General features: G+C 40.3%; 1 protein-coding gene across 1 annotated transcript in view; it reads right to left on the bottom strand.

The window, feature by feature from the left end:
• Positions 1-13,231, bottom strand: part of DISC1 (disrupted in schizophrenia 1) — an 89,260-nt gene that overhangs the window by 57,047 nt on the left and 18,982 nt on the right. Inside the window, exon 3 of the mRNA XM_010017598.1 lies at positions 11,680-11,749. Within this exon, the coding sequence (XP_010015900.1) occupies positions 11,680-11,749 (70 nt within the window). The remainder of the gene's footprint in view (positions 1-11,679; positions 11,750-13,231) is intronic.

The following is a 13,231-nucleotide window of genomic DNA, read 5'->3' as shown; positions in this document are numbered from 1 at the left end:
AAAAAAATAAAGACCATATTAAAAAAAAAAAAAGTACGAGAAAGAAGACATTCCTTAGACCTGATAGGCATCAACTATACATACCTCAACAACTAACCATCTGAAAAACAACTCTTTAGGTCTTCATACAAATAAACAGCCTTACATGAAATAAAAAAAAAAAAAAAACCCAAAAAAACAAAAAATCTCCCCACCAAACAACAACAAAAAAACCACCACAACACCCCACGTTTATCTTGGTTAAGAACACCCCATCATCTAGGATCCCTGCTCAAACACTGAGGAAAGGTACACAAGCCACTGACCTACCCCCATCTGCTATGGAAAGAAATAACTTGGCCAAGTGCAGTGAAGGCCAGGTAGCACACTAAACTCTGGAGCAGCAAATTGGGAGTACAGAAGTCCACTTTTCTAACAGAAATAGAGGAAAGGCTGCCTCTTAAGAAAGGGAGAGCCAGGAAAGCTTTTAGGAGCAAGAAGGGTCAGTGTCTCTGAAGAATTAATTTCCCATCCCTTCTAACTTCTGAAACAAAAATTGATCTTGCACGCAACCATTCAGTTCGTTATGAGTTGCTCTTTAGAGCATTTGCTCTGAACGACAATTAGAGGCTCTTCGCAAGAAAGTTTCTATTAAGCAGTTATACCCTATAAAATTAAAGCAGTGAAAAATGAGCTTCAGACAAATTAAAGCAAGCACACTGTGCAAGGCAGACTTGGCTTTTAACTCCAGAAAGGCAGGAGACACGATGCTGTTTCTAGCCCACAAAGGAGGTCAGGAAGCGGCGCTGACACCACTAATAGCACAGTCCCTATAGGAGCATACATGGAGGTACAAGAAACCTCTCTCCACAAGCTTGTTGAAGTCAAGATCCAAGTTTGCTTCCTTAAAGCTACAACCCAGGGGATGCTTGTCCAGTAGAACCAGGCCTGCTGCATTACACTCCCAAAATATTCCAGCCCTTTCATGACCTACACCTCCTGTAGCCATCACATAACTGAGCTCCAGGTTGGATGGGAATGGAATTTTTTTTCCTCATCTGAGCAAACAGATAATTTTTAAGGATACTTCAACAAGAAAAAACATTTTGTTTCACATTTTCTAACTTCCTACCCCACCCCCCCAATACACGTGTGCCACAAAAGAAGGAAGTCACGTACAGGTCATCTGCTTTGCTGCCCACACTGTTTCTGAGTAACTCCCATCTGTTTACACTGGGTAAGAATTACCCACTCATACACAGACATGCAGCTTCACCTTCTCCTTACTCGATTTAAAAGGAAAGGGTTCCCTCACCCCAAGTGAAGTAATAGCAATGAAATAGTTTTGCTGAGCATGTAAAGCTGCCTCCTAAATATTCAGACTGAATGGGTCAGTCAATACCTGTAAGTAAGAAAAGCTGAAGTACTTTGAAAGCAGGAGGAAGGAAGAAAGAAGCACCTCTTGCACACAAAGCCAGGCAGGTTCAACCAACAAGCAAAGTAGCATAAAGTGAAAAGAATAAGACATTTGATAATACCACAAATGGCATGAGGAACAAAGATTTTGCTCCTCTGCCAAATTCCTATCCTCCTCTGCATTTGCAGCTGCACAATTGTTTTTGAAAATGTCCAAAAGAATAAACGTAAGAGTGATCTAAATGAAATAGCAGCACTCTACTGGATCCTATGTATTCCTTGATATGAGTCCTTGGAGTTACAGGTGGGGAAAAAAAGCACCTGAGACAGCAAATATAAAAACTGCACAAAACTCAGAAGACTTGACTACAGGCAGACATGAACAGACTCATGATGCAGAATAATTATATCGGAAAGCTATCCCAGTAGCAGTGCTTGTGCAGACACAGTGCTCTGAAACAGAATTAAATTTTAATTCTGGAATAATTCTATTTTGGATTCTTTTTCCCCAAAACATTTCTCATTCCCCTCAGCATCTTCGGCATTTCTTTCCCTGAACAATCTTGTCATTTTATAAAACATTATGAAAAAATACTCACACATCTTGACTCTTCTTGTCCTAGGTCCTGTGAGGCAGGTGACATAGCATGGATGGAACCTCTTTGTCCAGAATTTCTCACCATTTTCATTATTGGTTAGATGGCACCAGAACAACCAGCGGTTGAAGCCTCCTGTGACTGAGGCAATTTCAGCCCTTGCTCACAAGTGTTTTCTCTAGCCAGGAAAGGTCATAATTAAAGTATTTCAAACCAACACCCCTGGACTTTGATATGAATTTCAGTTGGATTTTAATTACTGCTGTGTGCTTAAAAGAGCTGAGCTTTTTTGTTTTATTCCTTTCGTTTGTTCTTTAAAAGACAGGGCAACAGATTCTCTATGAACTTGGGCAACAAAGCATGACATTTGGCCTATAAATACAGAGTAGCAGATACTGCTTGCACACATTTGGAGAAGGTCAGGATCAGTATAGCATCCTTACGTCACCAAAGCTACTTTCTTAAACCTGTAAACACAAGGCTTCAGTAGAATTACTAATGTGCTATTGAACTTTCTGCTTCCAGATCACCAGTCTGACTCTTGCTCAGATTAAGCATTAAGAAATTGTTCCCCTTGAATGGTATTTGATAGATGAGGAATTTTCAGCAATAAACCCCACTAGCAGGCTTTGCACTACATTTTGGTGTACAGCAGGAACCTTTTCTCTCTGTATTCCTGTACCCACATCATTAAGAGAATCATTTAATGTCAGATGTTTCCCACTGAGAAACTCGTAGCTGTCGCTCAGAATTCATCCTGAGAAGAGCACAGCTTCAGCCCAGTGCACAGCAGCAGCCAAAAGTCATTCCACTTCAATTCCAGTTATTTACCAGAATTAGGAGTCACCCATACCCTTGAGACTGGACAGGTGAAGGCCAAAACATGAAAAGAAAAAAAGAAAAAAAAAATCCTTTATTTGGTCATTTTGGGAGAAGAACCCAGCTATGTGAGCTCTACCAAATAGGAAGTCATGTACATTGCAGTTTATGGGGGCCTGATTCGTCGCAGTCTTAAAGTGTCTTGAACTCTTCTTTGCCTCCAAAAAAATTCAACTGTACTCATTTTTAAGAAGGTCTTGTTGTTGAGACCATTATCACAAGTCCTCCAGTCTACAGCACTGTCCCTGATGCCTTGGTGCAATGCAACATATGCTTTGTATGGTAACGTGGCACATACCAAACTGCTTTTGCTTTTCACTTTCATTAACACAGTTTCTCAAGAAGTCTAATGAACCCTGGAGATCTTCTAGCAACCCAAACATTAATGCTTTTTCTCTAAGATGCTATTTCTCCAGTAAGCTATCATCGGCAGGGGGGCATACTAATACATTTGCATGAATGGACACCCACAAATAAGTCAGATGAATAACACATTCTGCAATGACCTAATCGAAAAGGCTATTCATCTTTATTTGTATCTGGTACCAGCATCATGTCTGAATTATGCCTCTGACCACAGCACCTCACTTTGCTCTTTGTTCAACTTTGCCAAACATCAAAACAATCCAATTCATTACCTTCATCTACTTTTTCATGCTTTAAAAATCTCAGTAAGCATGGAGATATCCCAGTCACTTCCTCAAATCAAAACCTACCAGGAATCCCAGCCAGTACTAAACTGGTAGGATATCAACAGTGGAATTTTAAAACTCACATGATGTGGCATGGGTTTGGATGCTCCCACTATCAGATTTCCTACAGGCTTACCAGCGCTTTGTCCAAAGCATGTTATTGTATAAGAGTGCTAGGAATTTGCAATTTCCCCTCTTGTCCTTTTTGATTAACACTCATTGCCACAACCCTATCACTGTCCTAAGAAGGTTAAAGATGTCCTTAAAACTGCACATTTGCTACTTTCACTTTCGATGGGCAAAAGATAATAAAGAAACACACAAAAGCTTGCATATGATGAAGGCAAGGAAGCATTGGAGGGGGCAGGCATGCCTGAAGAACTATGAACGCACCCCAGAATGAGCAGTTGGGTCTGGGCATGTGGACAGGGAGGATGAGCAAAACCTCAGGAGAAAGGAGAAGTTAATTAACTGGAGGCAATCCCACTTTACAGAGAAGTTTGGCAAGTGACGGAAGGCCTGCAGAGATCTCCAATAAAAGCATCCTATTAAGGAATTCAACCAGACACCACCCAGCAATCAGCAAGGAGTGTTATCAGTTCCCCACAGAGAACTCACACTGGAAGACTTTACTGTTTGCTTTCAAATGGCAGTCACAGTTGTTTGGCATCTTTTTAATCCCCAATTATACAGAAGTTGCATTACCATGCCATCTAGAAGTTTCTGTCCACGCCCATTCATTTATTAAGCAGAAAAAAATTCAAAAGAGAAGGTGCCCCCCCACTCCCTTAAGACAAGGGCAACAAAATAAATTTCTAATAGTTGGTTGAATTAAATGTCTTACTGTCTCCAGTGGTCACACCGCAAATGAAAGACAATTTTCTTATCTGGAGTTAATATTTCTAAAAAGCAAGGGAAAGATACATCTGTCCCGAATATAAAATTGGGCTGCATGATTTTGCAAGTGTAAAGTAAGCAGATGGGCTTGGTGGCAGGAGAGCTGTGCACTCACTCTGTGGGTACTGTCCAGATAGCACATCAACACTGCTCCCGAGCTCTACGCACCCATCAGAGCTCTATGTTTCCAATTGCAATACAGCGAGTAAGCTCTTAAATTATCCACAATTGCTTATTTTGTTCTGATTTCTTCACTGCTTGTTTGTTTGTAAAAGACTAGCCTCGCTGTCTGGGAACAGCTTGGCTGCATCATGGGCTGAGAAACAGAGCCCAAGTATGATAGGAGGGGTAGCCCCCAGTGGCAGTTTTAGACAGCAGATGGCCAGGAGTAGAGAAAGCTTCCAAGCACATGGTATGCCAAAACTTCAGCAATTTTCTTTTTGTCAAGCAGCTTCCAGAAACACAAGATGTAGCTGAACCTTTTCACGCTGGCCAAGATTAAAATAAGAGAGCATAGTAGAATCCCACAAAATACTACCACTTCCTAAAAATATTTAGGCTGCACGGTCTAAGCAAGATACTGCATGACTACAGCAGCTTCCTCTCCAATATTGGCTAAGGAGTTAAAGGTTCAGAAAACACAACTGCATTTTCAATGTGAGGGCATAAGCAGATCAACAGCAAGATCTTACTTGACCTCAAAGACACACCTTTACAAGACAGAAACTTAACAACTGGGTTAAAATGGGGATTCATATCAAAAGCATTTCAAAAAGTTGCCAAAGACGCATGTGCCACACATTCAATGAGTAAACAAATACAAGTGAATGTACCCAGGAATGTATACCAGACCTCCGTCTCATAAACACTGGCCATTAAAAAAGCAAATGCCACTCTTCTGGCATTAAAAAAAAACCCTGAGTTTTCCAGTTGCCTACCTGACAACAAACATAAGGAGTTTCATACCTTTAAATTGTGAAGGGCTGTAATCCTGTACAATAAATGGTTATGGACAAAAAGTGTTCTACCTTTTCATCTCAGACTGGTGTCTTCAAGAAACACAGACATGGTGGAAAAGTTGCAAGGCTTGTGCTGCCTCTGTTTTGTTACAAGGGAACCCAGGACAGAAATAAAGTCAAATTTATACTTCACATAAACACTTCCTTTCCTTAACCACCCAAACTCTTTTGTGGAGGCTAAGTTTGTCAAAGAAAGACAAAACAAACAAGACCCATGCGATGAAAATTTGATTTTGAGAATTTGTACGAGCCCTTCCCCCCATCCTCTTAATAGATTTACTGGAAAGTTATAAAAACGTAAAATGAAACCTAAAAGATTTACCCACAGATTTCAGGAAGCTTCTACAAGCCCATGACAGAGCAAGGCTCTGACAGTACAGCACAACTGAAAGCCCTATTTATCCCATCCACCCCAAATGCATTTCCAACTCAATGACGTGCAATTGCAAGTTACAAACTCACAGTAAGCCTCCTGTGTCACAGAAGCTCTGCTGCTCCAGTGTCCACCCCACTACCTTTTATCTAATCAGTAGCCTCAGATATAGAACTTCACTCAATATACAGCTAGGTTTAAGGATTTTACTTCCACAGGTATGCACCATCCTGAAACAAGTACTATCCAAAGTAGCACGTTCTTTGAGAGTCATTTCCAGATGTAGCTTCTCTCAAATTCACTAACCTTCCTCAAAGCCGCTAACTAGCCTTAATTTCTGTGTCCTGTTATAAGAACCATCTGTCAAGCAAGCTTTTAGGTCAAAATAATAGAAGTACAGTAAAGCAGGGACTCTATCCAACCCTCATCTGCAAAGGGAAAAAAAAAAAAAAAAACAACCACCAAACCAAAACACACCAAACACAACACCCACCTGCTTAAAGATCAAATTAGTTCAAGTGCTCAAAAGCTGTGACTAGAAATAGCACTTTAAACAGAAAAAATACTTTTTCCAAACAGCTATACATCTGGCCAGGACTTTGGGGCTATTGCATAATTCAGTGTTTGCAAGTACCGCGTAAGAAGTGGCCAAGACCTCCCTCTGAATACTATTGAACAAATTACATTTTCAAACCAGACATTACTTAACATCATACCCCACTGTTTTACTCTCTCTGTAAGTGAGCAACAGCACCTTTTCAATTGTAAACGTACTGGAGGCTAACTGCTACAATCAGAAGTGTGGAAGGAAAATGTGCGAAATGAGACTCCAACTCCTACACAGCACAGGGTCCTGTCCCTGATGTCCTGCAGTTCCCGAGACATAGAAAGGACAGTTGGCATGAAGAGGTCTCAAAGAGCAATAGCAGAGAGGAGAGGTTAAAAAGAAAACAACATACGCGATTCTTCTGCAGAGCACACAGTGCACAAGTCCATGGCAGCTCACCAATTCATATAGCCAAAGCTCTGACATCTCAGCTAAAATAACTGAAGGCTCACATGATGCTAAATATATCTATAGGTGAATTTTCATCAGTAGGATAGGATAGGTTTTGCCATGACAGGCATAAATGTTTCTGTCTTCTAGCTGCCATACTGAACAGATGTGGAGTTGCTCCTATCGACTCAATGACCTTCAACTGGAGAGCCCTAACTCTGAATATAATCTGTACAGGGAAGTTACCCTTCCCTACCAGTTGCAAGCAATGAATCTATACACTCATATTCCTACAAACAAGAGTTTAAAATTAGTAGTAATTTAAAAGATCAGTAGTTCAGCAGAAAACTTATTTCTGACTAATAAGATGGCTGAACTGAACCAATGCTGCAGTTCAGCAGCAAGACTCAGTCCTGACACTTAGTTACAAACCCATTTGCCCCTTGCACCAGGCAACCTTGAGAAGTTCAAGCAGCAAAGAACAGGAAAAGGGGTTTAAATGTTTGGGCACTAGATTGGTACTGAGCAAAATACACTTGCTTCCACTGCAAGCACAACTTATACAGGCACAAAATATGCTGCTTTCTTTTTTTTTAACCTCCTGTATTCAGCAGTGTGTTTAACCTTGGAGCTGTCAAGCTCCATCATGAATAATGAGCCATGACAACACTACAAGTGATCCTTGGAGAAGAGACCAATTTTTACTATATGCTATGCAAGGCAAAACACTTAGCATATTCCCATGGTACCATACCTGCTTTGAAAATATACAGTAATGTGGCCATCAAGAGGAGACTACAAGTAAATACAGAAAATATAAGCAACTTCGTGATATTTCATCACCTCAAAATACAGAACAAGGAATAAAACATGTAACATCTTAATGGTTCCTTTTTGAACTTAAACCAGGACTGAGATTTGTCTCACTGAATGTGCATTCCACACAAACATTTCGAAGCCGAGGAACATCTGCATTTGGAACAATCCATGATGGATACAGTATGAAGACAGAGGACCCCACAGGTCTCGCAGCACCATGCTCAGGGTCCTCTAGCAGATGAGGATGAACACAGCACAGAAGAATAGCCTCTGCCTCAAGCAGCCCCTCCAACACTCTCAAAACAAAGATATATACACACACCCATACACATGGGGGTGCCAGAAAGCGTAGGAAGAAACCGTAGTTGCTTGAATGACTGACTGAAGCTCCTCTACACCAAGACCCTAACAATGCCAAGGTGGGTCTTTAGGAAAGCACAGGACAGGTAAGCAAGCAGTGTCAAAAGCCATTTCTGCTGTGCACCTCCCAAGCTCAAAGGGAGGAGGAAAGACAGAGCAAATGTATTCATCTAAAGAAAGGAAAAACTAGGAAGAAACAAGCTAAAGATTTAGTCAGACATTCACTTCTTTCCTAAACACCAATAGAGGGTTGTGGTTCCAAAATCCCTTTGAAAAACATCACCTATTCAGGAAATAAATGCTAACCCATTAACACAAACCTGGAAAACACACATTCTCTAACAGACCCAAGAAACAAAGCATCCGCAATGTGTTTCTGCAAAAGGGAAAAACAAGTATGTCTTTATTCCTGGCCTATTTGCAATGAGCTATTTGCTTATGGCTTTGCAGTAAGAAAAAATTGTCTCTATTTCTGTGCCATTTCCTAGTCTTGTTGCCACAACCAATAGCACAACACATCACTTTCCACCCTCTGTACGGGCACCACTTTCTTTACACTTTAGTTTCTAAAGTTACTATAAACTAAGGGAGCTTTCAAAAAGCTCTAGAGAGCAGGAAAGCAGCAATATCAGACAGTGGAGGCTTGGCTTTCATTAAGTTGCTAAGTTTGCAGTTTCAGACTGCAGAAATCAGTCCTAAGCACTTTGAGGAGTTTTAAGTGCTAACACATCTCCCTCCCACTGAACTGCTGTTAAAAACAGCCCTCTCTCCTGCAAGACTGGATGGTTCTTAGGGAGCCAAAGTCAAAAAAACTCTTGAGTTCTTGCCAATGGTTGAAGCTGGAGAAGAGCCTCTACCACTGAAGTGATAACATAGTTACATATGATAATGTATTTATTGACAATTTTGTTTTTCCATTTGGGGGTAAAGCCACCCATATCCTCTCTCCACCTGCTCTCCTTTCTCTCTACTCACATCTTCCCTGTACATCTCCCACATTTTGCAGCTACTCGCATCGTACCAGATCTCCCCTTCCCCTGCAGCACTCCCAAATCAGCAAGACCCATGCTATCACCACACAGAGCACTACTACCATCTCCCATTCAAAAGAGTTCTGCTCTTAATGGAGGACTTGCTCTATACTCAAAGAAGTCCCCCAAATTATAGGGACAGTAATTTTCTTTTTAGCATTATAGTTAAAACTTTCTCAGCCCTCCACATACACCCTGTCAATTTCTCCCATTCCCTGATAATATATTTCCATATATGTGCCACATCACAGCTCTGCACATTTAGCTATTCCATTCCATGCTAGCAATATTTGGCAATAAGATCCCTTTAAAGAAGGCTAATTAAAGATTTCACTTGAACAGAAATTGGTACTGGGCCAACCTGTAAACTCTTTAATAAGATTTCAAACCTCACTCTATGCCAGGCAAGACTTTGTTCTCCACTATGAACTGTGACATAGCTCTAAAAGCAAAGGTGGAAAGCTTGAAACTGCAAGAGAAGGAAGGAAGGTCACAGCTCTAATTCTTGCAGCACTGCACCTTCTCCATGCAAGTCTTTCCCTGAAGATACGCTGCCTGTGGTTCACAAAATAAAAATAGGGAAACCAATTCAGATACCATGAACATAATGAAAAGTAGTCACAAAAAACCCAGCTGACAGTTGTATCAGAAGATGAAAAGACCCATACGACAGAAAATGGGTCAAAGACTCAAAGGACTGATAAAATTCAGGATGCATGGTCACATGCATACACAGAGCATGGCATTTCCTAAGAACACTTGTGTGAAGGTGGAGTTCTAATTTTCCAAGGATGGAGGAACGCAAAGCAAAAGTCTCTCAAGCACCTCAGTACCTAGTCCCATGTCAGGACAAATGTTTTCTGCCTATATATGCAAGACTTAGCACAGAAAACAGCAATCCCACCTGTGGATGCTCGTGTCCGCCTTTGCATTGCTGCCACCTTTGTTATCTGTAAGCTGTGCCCACAACATGTGGTGAAATCACGTTTCAGTCAGACTGGTTTTCTGAAGGGAATTAATGCAAGACTCTGCAAACCACCCTCTGTGCTACCTGCCTGATAACTAGGGTGGAAACTGGAAAGGGTAATTGACAAAACAATGGCCAATAGATAGTCCTGTTTTGAAGATACAGCACTAGCACCCAAGAAAACTACATAATTTTCTGTGCAAACTTAGACAAGTCATCGTTTTTCACTGTGGTCAATGACCATGTGGCATCAGAGGCAGGTGTCACATCTGATAAAGTAAAATACTCCTGTCAGAGTGGATGACTGCCCAGAAAATCCCAGCTGGAATGTGTGGGAATGATGCGCACTGAGAACACAGCTGTGAGGAAGTCTCCAACTGGGAACTCAACCCAGAGGCACTTAAAAAAAAAAAAAAAAAAAGGAAGAGTTACAAGCGTTACACATGTAAAGCATACACATCAATAATGTTTATTTGACAGAGATTAAACCCATGACTATCTACAACATCCTCAGCTTTTAACATAGCTAAAGGTTTTCCCCACTGGGAAAGGCCACACTAGAAGAATTACTTGTGACAGTAGCAGACTTTTCTCCTACACACAGAGGAGTGTGTAAGAGGCCAGCAGAACCACTCTTGTAAAAGGGCTACACGCCTGCTCCCTGGACACTATTAAAACCCGTTTCTATTGTCTTGGAGAACACCTTTGGAGGCAGGCAAACAGAACCATGGTACAACCGCAACATGGCACAAAAACTACAAAATCAACATATTGATTTTGAAAAGTAAACCACTAGTCTGACCACTCCCCAGTCCCCTAAAAGCTGAGAATAAGAAAGCAGCAGGAAAGGAACTGTCTTTTTCCAGACTTATTTCTCTAATATACCCATGCAGATTTTACCAAAACATTTGCAGGGCTTCCCAACCGAAGACAGATCTAGCAGGAAGAATTTAACCTAGAGCCTCAAAACCATCAAAATACAAGTACCTGAACGCAGACTACCATAAGAAATCCAAGATATATATTAATAGGTGCTCTGTTTATTAACACACACACACACACACAGAGCTTATCAGAAGCTCCAAGGCATTTGAAGGGAAAAGCACTATTCAAATACAGGTATTTGCCAGCAGCTGTATCACTACCGTATTTCTCTAGATGGTTTTGATTCAACTCAACAGACATCAAGCTAATCCCACAGGACAGTATCATTCACTTTTATAATAGCAACTGACCTCATTTCTGTATTTGAGACCTGCTGTAGTGTCATGACTAAATGTAGCAAGCAACAAATCACACTCTGTCAGCAGCCAGTGCCTCTCCTTTCTCTTTTCAAAGCTTTTATTCATTTCTGCATTTTTTAAAGTCATGCTGCTTCAAAACAGCTGATCCAGATGGTGGATATTTGGATTTCAACCTTCCCACATGGTGATGTGACTCAAGAAAATAAAACTGTTGTTACCTGCTGCTGACTTACTTCTTTCTTTAATTTGTTTCCTGCCATACATCAGGATAAACAATACAATTCATTGAACTCATCTTCCACACCTACCCACCACTATGTAGCAAATGTAAAATAAAATTAATAGAGGAAGGAGGGGGATGGAAAAAAAACCCAGCATGATCCAGAGGGGATGGAGGGAGCAACTCTCACCTCTGTCATAATCATCTTCCTCTACTGCTTTTTCCTGAAGCCTCTGAAGCCGTAAGATCAATGATTTTATCTATGAAAAGAGAAACAAGTTAATTATGAAGAAGTTGCATTTTGAAATATTTCGACTATTAACATCTACATCATATCAATTTAATACATTACTACATTGCTAAAATGGCCCCATTTTGAGAGTTAAGCCCAATATTTGTTAAGTGGACAGAACTCAGCTGAACTGCAGCTACTTGAGCGAAGCACGGCTTCAGTCCAAACACATACAAAGAATAACAAACAGTATTTCTTGAAAAGCAAAAGAGATCATGTGATTGTAGGATATTTTTCACACGTTGAATAAATCAAAGTAAGGACTATTAGAGGATCCTGTCAGCATGACATTTACTTCAGATCACATTCTACTCTGTGTGTTCTTGAGCCCATTCTAACAATTTTTGCTCCATATTAGTTTTGCACAGAACCCAGAATTTCCATATGAAAACCATTTTCTTCTGCAAGTAAAAAGAGAAATATAGCATGAATGTTTTGGAACAGGCATACTCACGTTATGGCACAGAAAATTGTGTTCACATAAAGCTTATGAAGTTTCATTAAGACTTAATATAGTCACATGTACATAACATTGACATTTATATTTTTAGAAGCGTTCACACTGCAAATGCTAGATGGGGGGGAAAAAATACCAAACCACGAATACCAACATCACGTGCAGAGCATCCTTTCACACCCAAGAAAAACTTTTGCCACAAAAGAAGTTTTATTTCAAAAGCTACTGATTCTCATTTTTAACATGAAGGGTCCAGACTAAAGTCCTAAATTTACTAAAAATTTTCAAAGGCCAGTGATGTATTCAAAGGCCATTACAAGTCTTTACTGCCAGATGAATTTGGTTAGAAGGTAGGCAGTCCTCATTGCCATGCCAACCACAGCCTAACATGGCTACACCTACAAGACTGAGAAGTGTTTGCTTCTTATTAAATTTATGCATGGTCTGTACGAAACGTACCATTATTAGCACTGAAAAAGGTAAGCCTGGAAAAAGAAGCAGCATACATTCTCATAGCCCAAAGCCTGAAAGTGCTTGGGAAAGCATTTTTCAGCACAAGAAAGTCCATACTGTAGATATTTTGCATTTACAAGAGATTTCACTCCTCTCTGAAACTCCTTTATATTTAAATCCCTATATTTAAATTCTAAATTGCACAGAGGAAAAATAAGTACAGCCAGCTAACAACTTAATACAAACACTAAGTTATCATGACTACACAATCAACACACAAATTAGGTAAGATATTTAAATTAACAGTATCCCTTCTAAATATGGTATGTGAAAGTCAGAAAAGAACTATAAAAAATAAAGCCAGAAAACAACCAAAAATAGGCTATAGGATGCCCAGAGAGAAAAAACAAACAACACTGCACATACTCCCTTTTCCTCAAGGCTTTATTTTCGTTTTCACATCCTGAACCTCCAATCTTTTTCTCTGAGGCTAGTGAGGAATGTGTAACATATTGAAGGGAGGAGCCATGAATCCTCACC

The sequence above is a fragment of the Nestor notabilis genome, unplaced genomic scaffold (genome assembly GCF_000696875.1).
Source record: "Nestor notabilis isolate BGI_N333 unplaced genomic scaffold, ASM69687v1 scaffold5497, whole genome shotgun sequence".
NCBI classification, from domain to species: Eukaryota; Metazoa; Chordata; class Aves; order Psittaciformes; family Psittacidae; genus Nestor; species Nestor notabilis.
Note: the sequence above shows the minus strand (reverse complement) of the source record. Positions and strands in the feature narration are given on the sequence as shown.